This window comes from Montipora foliosa, unplaced genomic scaffold (genome assembly GCF_036669935.1).
Source record: "Montipora foliosa isolate CH-2021 unplaced genomic scaffold, ASM3666993v2 scaffold_177, whole genome shotgun sequence".
NCBI lineage: Eukaryota > Metazoa > Cnidaria > Anthozoa > Scleractinia > Acroporidae > Montipora > Montipora foliosa.
Window position 1 is genome coordinate 7501 of NW_027179479.1, and position 11217 is coordinate 18717.

General features: G+C 39.6%; 2 protein-coding genes across 2 annotated transcripts; both read left to right on the top strand.

Annotated features, from left to right (window-relative positions):
• Nucleotides 1-8631: 8631 nt before the first annotated feature.
• LOC137986308 (uncharacterized) lies at nucleotides 8632-9399 on the top strand. The gene has a single exon (XM_068833504.1). The coding sequence runs from the start codon at nucleotides 8632-8634 to the stop codon at nucleotides 9397-9399; it is 768 nt and encodes a 255-aa protein (XP_068689605.1).
• A 95-nt stretch (nucleotides 9400-9494) lies between these two features.
• LOC137986307 (integrase/recombinase xerD homolog) lies at nucleotides 9495-10446 on the top strand. The gene has a single exon (XM_068833503.1). The coding sequence runs from the start codon at nucleotides 9495-9497 to the stop codon at nucleotides 10362-10364; it is 870 nt and encodes a 289-aa protein (XP_068689604.1). The 3' UTR covers nucleotides 10365-10446.
• Nucleotides 10447-11217: the final 771 nt, after the last annotated feature.

The window sequence follows — 11217 nt, forward strand, 5'->3', positions numbered from 1 at the left end:
CGTTTTTGCTGTTTTTACTGGAAAACTGCTGCAAACACTGCAAAATAGCAGTTTTCATAAAACGTGTTATTTAGAGGCTAAAACGAACGTTTTGCACAATTTTGCACTGCCACTGTAATTTTAACTTTTTTAAAAATTGGTCATAATAAACGTTTTTGCTGTTTTTACTGGAAAACTGCTGCAAACACTGCAAAATAGCAGTTTTCATAAAACGTGTTATTTAGAGGCTAAAACGAACGTTTTCCACAATTTTGCAGTGGCACTGTAATTTTAACTTTTTTAAAAATTGGTCACTATAAACGTTTTTGCCGTTTCTACTGGAAAACTGCTGCAAACACTGCAAAATAGCAGTTTTCATAAAACGTGTTATTTAGAGGCTAAAACGAACGTTTTGCACAATTTTGAACTGACACTGTAATTTTAACTTTTTTAAAAATTTGTCATGATAAACGTTTTTGCTGTTTTTACTGGAAAACTGCTGCAAACACTGCAAAAAATAGCAGTTTTCATAAAACGTGTTATTTAGAGGCTAAAACGAACGTTTTGCACAATTTTGCACTGGCACTGTAATTTTAACTTTTTTAAAAATTGGTCATGATAAAGGTTTTTTCTGTTTTTACTTGAAAACTGCTGCAAATACTGCAAAATAGCAGTTTTCATAAAACGTGTTATTTAGAGGCTAAAACGAACGTTTTGCACAATTTTGCACTGGCACTGTAATTTTAACTTTTTTAAAAATTGGTCATGATCAATTTTTTTTGCTGTTTTTAATGGAAAACTGCTGCAAACACTGCAAAATAGCAGTTTTCATAAAACGTGTTATTTAGAGGCTAAAACGAACGTTTTGCACAATTTTGCACTGGCACTGTAATTTTAACTTTTTTAAAAATTGGTCATAATAAACGTTTTTGCTGTTTTTACTGGAAAACTGCTGCAAACACTGCAAAATAGCAGTTTTCATAAAACGTGTTATTTAGAGGCTAAAACGAACGTTTTGCACAATTTTGCACTGGCACTGTAATTTTAACTTTTTTAAAAATTGGTCATGATAAACGTTTTTGCTGTTTTTAATGGAAAACTGCTGCAAACACTGCAAAATAGCAGTTTTCATAAAACGTGTTATTTAGAGGCTAAAACGAACGTTTTGCACAATTTTGCACTGGCACTGTAATTTTAACTTTTTTAAAAATTGGTCACTATAAACGTTTTTGCTGTTTTTACAAGAAAACTGCTGCAAGCACTGCAAAATAGCAGTTTTCATAAAACGTGTTATTTAGAGGCTAAAACGAACGTTTTGCACAATTTTGCACTGGCACTGTAATTTTAACTTTTTTAAAAATTGGTCATTATAAACGTTTTTGCTGTTTTTACTGGAAAACTGCTGCAAACACTGCAAAATAGCAGTTTTCATAAAACGTGTTATTTAGAGGCTAAAACGAACGTTTTGCACAATTTTGCACTGGCACTGTAATTTTAACTTTTTTAAAAATTGGTCCTGATAAACGTTTTTGCTGTTTTTACTGGAAAACTGCTGCAAACACTGCAAAATAGCAGTTTTCATAAAACGTGTTATTTAGAGGCTAAAACGAACGTTTTGCACAATTTTGCACTGGCACTGTAATTTTAACTTTTTTAAAAATTGGTCATGCTAAACGTTTTTGCTGTTTTTACTGGAAAACTGCTGCAAACACTGCAAAATAGCAGTTTTCATAAAACGTGTTATTTAGAGGCTAAAACGAACGTTTTGCACAATTTTGCACTGGCACTGTAATTTTAACTTTTTTAAAAATTGGTCGCTATAAACGTTTTTGCCGTTTCTACTGGAAAACTGCTGCAAACGCTGCAAAAAATAGCAGTTTTCATAAAACGTGTTATTTAGAGGCTAAAACGAACGTTTTGCACAATTTTGCACTCGCACTGTAATTTTAACTTTTTTAAAAATTGGTCATGCTAAACGTTTTTGCTGTTTTTACTTGAAAACTGCTGCAAACACTGCAAAATAGCAGTTTTCATAAAACGTGTTATTTAGAGGCTAAAACGAACGTTTTGCACAATTTTGCACTGGCACTGTAATTTTAACTTTTTTAAAAATTGGTCATAATAAACGTTTTTGCTGTTTTTACTTGAAAACTGCTGCAAACACTGCAAAATAGCAGTTTTCATAAAACGTGTTATTTAGAGGCTAAAACGAACGTTTTGCACAATTTTGCACTGGCACTGTAATTTTAACTTTTTTAAAAATTGGTCACTATAAACGTTTTTGCTGTTTTTACTGGAAAACTGCTGCAAACACTGCAAAATAGCAGTTTTCATAAAACGTGTTATTTAGAGGCTAAAACGAACGTTTTGCACAATTTTGCACTGGCACTGTAATTTTAACTTTTTTAAAAATTGGTCATGATAAACGTTTTTGCTGTTTTTACTGGAAAACTGCTGCAAACACTGCAAAATAGCAGTTTTCATAAAACGTGTTATTTAGAGGCTAAAACGAACGTTTTGCACAATTTTGCACTGGCACTGTAATTTTAACTTTTTTAAAAATTGGTCATGCTAAACGTTTTTGCTGTTTTTACTGGAAAACTGCTGCAAACACTGCAAAATAGCAGTTTTCATAAAACGTGTTATTTAGAGGCTAAAACGAACGTTTTGCACAATTTTGCACTGGCACTGTAATTTTAACTTTTTTAAAAATTGGTCATGATAAACGTTTTTGCTGTTTTTACTGGAAAACTGCTGCAAACACTGCAAAATAGCAGTTTTCATAAAACGTGTTATTTAGAGGCTAAAACGAACGTTTTGCACAATTTTGCAGTCGCACTGTAATTTTAACTTTTTTAAAAATTGGTCATGATAAACGTTTTTGCTGTTTTTACTGGAAAACTGCTGCAAACACTGCAAAATAGCAGTTTTCATAAAACGTGTTATTTAGAGGCTAAAACGAACGTTTTGCACAATTTTGCACTCGCACTGTAATTTTAACTTTTTTAAAAATTGGTCATGCTAAACGTTTTTGCTGTTTTTACTTGAAAACTGCTGCAAACACTGCAAAATAGCAGTTTACATAAAACGTGTTATTTAGAGGCTAAAACGAACGTTTTGCACAATTTTGCACTGGCACTGTAATTTTAACTTTTTTAAAAATTGGTCATGATAAACGTTTTTGCTGTTTTTACTGGAAAACTGCTGCAAACACTGCAAAATAGCAGTTTTCATAAAACGTGTTATTTAGAGGCTAAAACGAACGTTTTGCACAATTTTGCACTGGCACTGTAATTTTAACTTTTTTAAAATTGGTCATGATAAACGTTTTTGCTGTTTTTACTGGAAAACTGCTGCAAACACTGCAAAATAGCAGTTTTCATAAAACGTGTTATTTAGAGGCTAAAACGAACGTTTTGCACAATTTTGCACTGGCACTGTAATTTTAACTTTTTTAAAAATTGGTCACTATAAACGTTTTTGCTGTTTTTACTGGAAAACTGCTGCAAACACTGCAAAATAGCAGTTTTCATAAAACGTGTTATTTAGAGGCTAAAACGAACGTTTTGCACAATTTTGCACTGGCACTGTAATTTTAACTTTTTTAAAAATTGGTCATGATAAACGTTTTTGCTGTTTTTACTGGAAAACTGCTGCAAACACTGCAAAATAGCAGTTTTCATAAAACGTGTTATTTAGAGGCTAAAACGAACGTTTTGCACAATTTTGCACTGGCACTGTAATTTTAACTTTTTTAAAAATTGGTCATGATAAACGTTTTTGCTGTTTTTACTGGAAAACTGCTGCAAACACTGCAAAATAGCAGTTTTCATAAAACGTGTTATTTAGAGGCTAAAACGAACGTTTTGCACAATTTTGCACTGGCACTGTAATTTTAACTTTTTTAAAAATTGGTCATGATAAACGTTTTTGCTGTTTTTACTGGAAAACTGCTGCAAACACTGCAAAATAGCAGTTTTCATAAAACGTGTTATTTAGAGGCTAAAACGAACGTTTTGCACAATTTTGCACTGGCACTGTAATTTTAACTTTTTTAAAAATTGGTCATGATAAACGTTTTTGCTGTTTTTACTGGAAAACTGCTGCAAACACTGCAAAATAGCAGTTTTCATAAAACGTGTTATTTAGAGGCTAAAACGAACGTTTTGCACAATTTTGCACTGGCACTGTAATTTTAACTTTTTTAAAAATTGGTCATGATAAACGTTTTTGCTGTTTTTAATGGAAAACTGCTGCAAACACTTTAAAATAGCAGTTTTCATAAAACGTGTTATTTAGAGGGTAAAACGAACTTTTTGCACAATTTTGCACTGGCACTGTAATTTTAACTTTTTTAAAAATTGCTCACTATAAACGTTTTTGCTGTTTTTACAAGAAAACTGCTGCAAGCACTGCAAAATAGCAGTTTTCATAAAACGTGTTATTTAGAGGCTAAAAGGAACGTTTTGCACAATTTTGCACTGGCACTGTAATTTTAACTTTTTTAAAAATTGGTCATGATAAACGTTTTTGCTGTTTTTACTGGAAAACTGCTGCAAACACTGCAAAATAGCAGTTTTCATAAAACGTGTTATTTAGAGGCTAAAACGAACGTTTTGCACAATTTTGCACTGGCACTGTAATTTTAACTTTTTTAAAAATTGGTCATGATAAACGTTTTTGCTGTTTTTACTGGAAAACTGCTGCAAACACTGCAAAAATAGCAGTTTTCATAAAACGTGTTATTTAGAGGCTAAAACGAACGTTTTGCACAATTTTGCACTGGCACTGTAATTTTAACTTTTTTAAAAATTGGTCATGATAAACGTTTTTGCTGTTTTTACTGGAAAACTGCTGCAAACACTGCAAAATAGCAGTTTTCATAAAACGTGTTATTTAGAGGCTAAAACGAACGTTTTGCACAATTTTGCACTGGCACTGTAATTTTAACTTTTTTAAAAATTGGTCATGATAAACGTTTTTGCTGTTTTTACTGGAAAACTGCTGCAAACACTGCAAAATAGCAGTTTTCATAAAACGTTTTATTTAGAGGCTAAAACGAACGTTTTGCACAATTTTGCACTGGCACTGTAATTTTAACTTTTTTAAAAATTGGTCACTATAAACGTTTTTGCCGTTTTTACTGGAAAACTGCTGCAAACACTGCAAAATAGCAGTTTTCATAAAACGTGTTATTTAGAGGCTAAAACGAACGTTTTGCACAATTTTGCACTGGCACTGTAATTTTAACTTTTTTAAAAATTGGTCATGATAAACGTTTTTGCTGTTTTTACTGGAAAACTGCTGCAAACACTGCAAAAAATAGCAGTTTTCATAAAACGTGTTATTTAGAGGCTAAAACGAACGTTTTGCACAATTTTGCACTGGCACTGTAATTTTAACTTTTTTAAAAATTGGTCATGATAAACGTTTTTGCTGTTTTTACTTGAAAACTGCTGCAAACACTGCAAAATAGCAGTTTTCATAAAACGTGTTATTTAGAGGCTAAAACGAACGTTTTGCACAATTTTGCACTGGCACTGTAATTTTAACTTTTTTAAAAATTGGTCATGATAAACGTTTTTGCTGTTTTTACTGGAAAACTGCTGCAAACACTGCAAAATAGCAGTTTTCATAAAACGTGTTATTTAGAGGCTAAAACGAACGTTTTGCACAATTTTGCACTGGCACTGTAATTTTAACTTTTTTAAAAATTGGTCACTATAAACGTTTTTGCTGTTTTTACTGGAAAACTGCTGCAAACACTGCAAAATAGCAGTTTTCATAAAACGTGTTATTTAGAGGCTAAAACGAACGTTTTGCACAATTTTGCACTGGCACTGTAATTTTAACTTTTTTAAAAATTGGTCATGATAAACGTTTTTGATGTTTTTACTGGAAAACTGCTGCAAACACTGCAAAATAGCAGTTTTCATAAAACGTGTTATTTAGAGGCTAAAACGAACGTTTTGCACAATTTTGCACTGGCACTGTAATTTTAACTTTTTTAAAAATTGGTCATGCTAAACGTTTTTGCTGTTTTTACTGGAAAACTGCTGCAAACACTGCAAAATAGCAGTTTTCATAAAACGTGTTATTTAGAGGCTAAAAAGAACGTTTTGCACAATTTTGCACTGCCACTGTAATTTTAACTTTTTTCAAAAATGGTCACTATAAACGTTTTTGCTGTTTTTATTATAAGTTTAAGCTCTTAACTGGGGTTAATGAGCCCTAAGGGAGTACTATTTACCCCTCACTTGTCCCTAGTGTACTCTACTCTCCTCACCCTCGCAATCAAGGCTTGTCCCGTAGTCAAAAGCTCATTGTTTAGGTCAAAGTACTTTCACTTTTACAGTGTTAAAGCGGTTGCCAAAGCTTCCAGTAGTTTTCCACAACATCACGCGATTCTCACCTGTTTCACCTTATGTAAATCCCCCATACCATTAGTCAGCCACATTTCAGCTTTGCTCTTCAAGCAAGTACCTTGAGTTGCACTCTTTAAGATCGCATTTTTTCCCTACGTCCACATATAATGCCAAAACAACGTAAATCTCGTAGCAGCCAACGCACTACGGTTTCGCCTACCACGGCTCAGTCGGATGCCCGCGCTAACTCTGCGGATGCAGTACCAACGTCGCCGTATGCAGCAATGCCGACCGAAACGCTACGCTTACTTGCGTCCCAGCGCCACCTGGTACACTCAGGGCCACGGCAGCAGCTCATCGCTCGCCTCCAAGCGAATGATTCTCGGGCCTCCACACCCGCATCTACCGGCCCCGCGATCATGCCGGATCAGCAGTTGGCCTCCATGATTGCCTCTATCGTGGAGCAAAGATTTGCCTCCTTCAACTCCGCGAGCAACTCGCCATCGAGCCCAACATCTGGCGCTGTTTCAACTGCTCAGCAAGATCAACAACTGCCAGGCGTTACCAGCCTCGCACCAGATCCCTCTCTCCTAGCGGTCCGCAATGGCGGACAACAACAGACTCCGTCCTCTGTGGATTTCTCGCTGTCCTCCTCCCAGCAAGTTTTGAATCTTGGCTCACCGGAGGACGCAGCCCTCCTGCATACCAACTACAGAGTCCCATCTATCGCCAGTCATCTCTCCAACAGCTGCATCACAGCCATAACAAACGGTGAGTACGTGGACCTTGCTAGCGTTCTTCCTTTTTCGTCTCTACTACGAGACCACGTTACCGCGAACTCCCAGCTTAAACTACAAGTAGGACACGAGGGCCTTACTATACCCCTCCCATCCCAGGCTAAGCGCCCCAAAATTACTGGGATCGACCGATGGCTCGACGCTTTTGCTATTTACTCGTCTGTGCTCCTCTCCTCTTACCCATCCCGGGGGGTGGCCCTATTCGCCTACCAGCAATTGATACGTGAGTCAGCCCGTAAGTTCCCCGGTATGGCGTGGTATTTGTATGACATGGAATTTCGCCGACGAGCTTCTCACAACCTTTCCATTAACTGGGGCCAGAGGGATGTTCAGTTGTACCTAGACACCTTTACCGGTGTCCCAAAAGCCATACTTTGTAAGGCCTGCAGCAGCTCGGATCACGTAACCGATTCCTGCCCCCTTTCCCCCAGGTATACAGACTCTTCAGGCTCCAAGCGTGGTGACCTCTGCTTCAACTTCAACAAAGGGGTCCCCTGCGCCCGCACCCCCTGCCCCTACACTCACCAATGCAACAAGCCCGGATGCACTGCAGCCCACCCAGGAAAGGACCACCCTGACTCCTCAAGCTCTGGACCCATCCAGTCAAAGACTAGCCGCTCAAGCCATTCCACCCGAAGCCACCATTGAATACCTTTCTAAGCTGTCCCCTACCACCCCTATTGACCTTCCCCAACTTGCCCATTATCTGCATGATCACCCTGACCGGGCATCTGTCGATGCTGTCCTCACCGGCCTCTCCCAGGGTTTTAAAATTGGTTTCCAGGGTCCTCGGGTTTCTAGGGAATACCCCAACCTCATTTCTGCTAAGCAAAATCCACACATCATAAGCACCAATCTCTTGAAAGAATTACGGCTCGGTCACACTGCTGGCCCATTCGTTTCCCCCCCTTTTTCCAATTTTCAGGTTTATCCCATTGGGGTTGTTCCAAAAAAGCATTCCACCGAGTGGAGAACCATTTTTCACCTTTCCTTTCCCAAACATCAAACCACCAGCGTTAATTCCCACATTAGCCCAACCGACTACTCCTTACACTACATTACCATAGATACTGCCATCTCTATCATTCAGACGATTGGTCAAGGGTGCTTCATGTCCAAGTTGGACATCAAGTCCGCCTTCCGCAATATTCCAGTGCACCCATCCGACTGGGAGCTCCTCGGCATGAAATGGAACAGCCTGTATTTCTTCGATACAGTGCTCCCTTTGGATTGCGATCTGCACCCTATCTTTTTGACCAATTTTCCTGCATGATTGAATGGATAATTAAACATAAGCTAGGTATCCCTAACGTGATCCACATTCTGGATGACTTTTTCTTTGTCACCAGCCCCCCTAGGTCAGACTGCCTTACTGCCCTTTGCAAAATCCTTTGTCTTTTCACCGAACTCAATATCCCTGTCGCCCCCGTAAAACTTTTGCTCCTGCCACCTCCTTAGAATTTATGGGTATTCTCCTTGACTCTACTACCATGGAAGCTCGTCTTCCCTTGGACAAACTAATCCGTGCTAAACAGGCCCTTCAACAGTGGTTACACCGTAAATCTGCCACTCTGAAGGAGCTCCAGTCCCTGATTGGTACCCTACAGTTTGCTTGCAGGGTTGTTGCCCCGGGCCGGGCTTTTCTGCAAAGAATAATTAGTTTAACAAAGGGCATCACTAACTCTCGCTGGCACATTAAACTCAACGGGGAATTCCGCAAGGACATTTTAATGTGGTTAACCTTCCTTACCCATTGGAATGGAGTAAGTCTTTTCTTAGGGGGTGACGTTCTCTCCTCGCCTGACCTCCAATTATTTACGGACGCCTCTGGGTCCCATGGGTATGGTGGTTATCTCAATGGGGACTGGTTTCAGGCTCCTTGGCTCCCTCAACACCTCCTTAACCCCACCATAGGTATCAGCATTGACTGGCAGGAACTGTTTGCCATTTACATCGCCTGCTACCTCTGGGCCCCTTCGTGGTCAGGCAAACATATTTGTATGTGGTGCGACAACCTGCCAGTTGTCTCCATCATCAACTCCAAACGCTCCAAGTCCCCTAGGATCATGGACCTCGTACGGGCCATTACGATTCTTACCTTAGAACACAACTTTTCCTTCACCGCTAGACATATCCCTGGGCTAGATAATTCAATAGCTGATTCTTTGTCCCGTTTTCAGATGGACCGCTTCCGCCACCTGGCTCCCAATGCCTCACCCTTCCCCTGCGCCATCCCTCTATCAGCGACGTCCATTTAACAGCCTCCGTTTCCCACTACCTTGGTGCGTCCCTTGCTCCAGCTACTAAACGTTCTTATAGTGTCGGTCAAAACCATTTCATTTCCTTTTGCCTTATGCACGGGTTAATTAGCCCCTCTACGCCCCTTCTCCCCGCATCTGAAATTACCCTGATTTATTTTGTCTCCCATTTAGCCAAAACAGTTTCCTACAATACCATTAAGCTTTACCTGTTTGCCGTTCAAGACCTCCATAGGCTACACAACTTTGCCTTAAAACTCCCAAAAATGTTTCGACTCCAGAAGGTCCTTAATGGGATCAAACGTTCCCTAATCCCCGTTAAATTAGATCGTTATCCAATTACAATCCAAATCCTGCAGTCTATTTTCAACTTTTACCGACCAGACTTGACTTTTGACCTCAATCACATTATGCTCTGGGCAGCCTTCACCTTAGCCTTTTTCGGTTTTTTACGTTCAAGCGAATTTACCTGTAATGACCACGTCTTCGACCCCGCAACTCACCTCTGCTTTAAGGATATCACCTTTATCCCTCACGTTGAATCTCCCGACTACATGCTAGTCACGATTAAACGGTCGAAAACAGATCCCTTCCGCAATGGTTGCACCCTAACCCTAGCAAGGTCCACTACCTCCATCTGTGCCGTTATGGCTATGAAAGACTACGTGTTCCAATGCCAACCATCATCAGCAGGCCCCCTGTTCACCTTCACCAGTGGCAAGTGGCTCACCCGAACTTCTCTTACTCATGCACTCCGGGATGTCCTGCAGCAATGCGGCATACAACCTCAACACTATTTCTCACATAGCTTCCGTATTGGTGCTGCGACTACTGCAGCTGCTGCAGGGATTCCTGCCTGGTTAATCAAGGTATTGGGTCGTTGGTCTTCTGACTGCTATGAACGTTACATAAGAACTCCTCAAGAGACACTGCTGGCTATCCCTAAACAACTGACAATGAACTGAAGTAATAATAATTATTGTAGGTTAGACCCTTCTTTGTTGTCTCCCTGATGACCAGTATCATGACAACTAGTTACTGTTCATTATGGCTATGCATGCCGATATCGTATCCTATTTCTTCTACATGTGGCAGTTGGTCTTCCAGCCAACGTCCACCCAATTTACTGTGGGGTGATTGTGTTCCCCCATTCTTGACCAGAATATTTTTGGCTCACACAATCGTGGCAGGGAAGTGAACCCTGGGCTGCACTTTACCCCACAGTAGGTGGGACAGCCCTCCTTGGCAATAGGTCCGGATTGCTTACTCCAAGATGGTACAACTCACCATCTGACCTATTCTACTTCCAGAAGGGCACCCCTCTTCTGGTCCACCCTATGTTACATTCTAGCGTAGGGTTGCCTCTAGAGACACCGCTACTCTAGGGGGTCCTCCTAGGGACACCGCTACCCTAGGGGGCATAGGCTCTGCCTTCCCTGCCACCCAAATTCCGCTAAAAGATAGTGATTAACATAATATTTATATTTAAAAAAAAAAATTATTATAATAATAATAAATAGATAAAAGGAGATTCTGTGTTCCTCCTTTTCTAGTTTCACAAGCCTTGCAGAGGGTGGGGGGAGGAGTAATCATCATTACCCTCGGTTGCCCATGCCCCTCTCCTGGGCATGCGAATATCCCCCGCGGCTTTCCCCCCTTTTTATGTCACTGACCCTTAGGGACTCATTAATTATAAGTTTAAGCTCTTAACTGGGGTTAATGAGCCCTAAGGGAGTACTATTTACCCCTCACTTGTCCCTAGTGTACTCTACTCTCCTCACCCTCGCAATCAAAGCTTGTCCCGTAGTCAAAAGCTCA

Bases quoted from the DNA above. Each gene is read 5' to 3' on its own strand.
- LOC137986308 (XM_068833504.1), top strand. From the start codon at position 8,632: ATGGAAGCTCGTCTTCCCTTGGACAAACTAATCCGTGCTAAACAGGCC.
- LOC137986307 (XM_068833503.1), top strand. From the start codon at position 9,495: ATGCACGGGTTAATTAGCCCCTCTACGCCCCTTCTCCCCGCATCTGAA.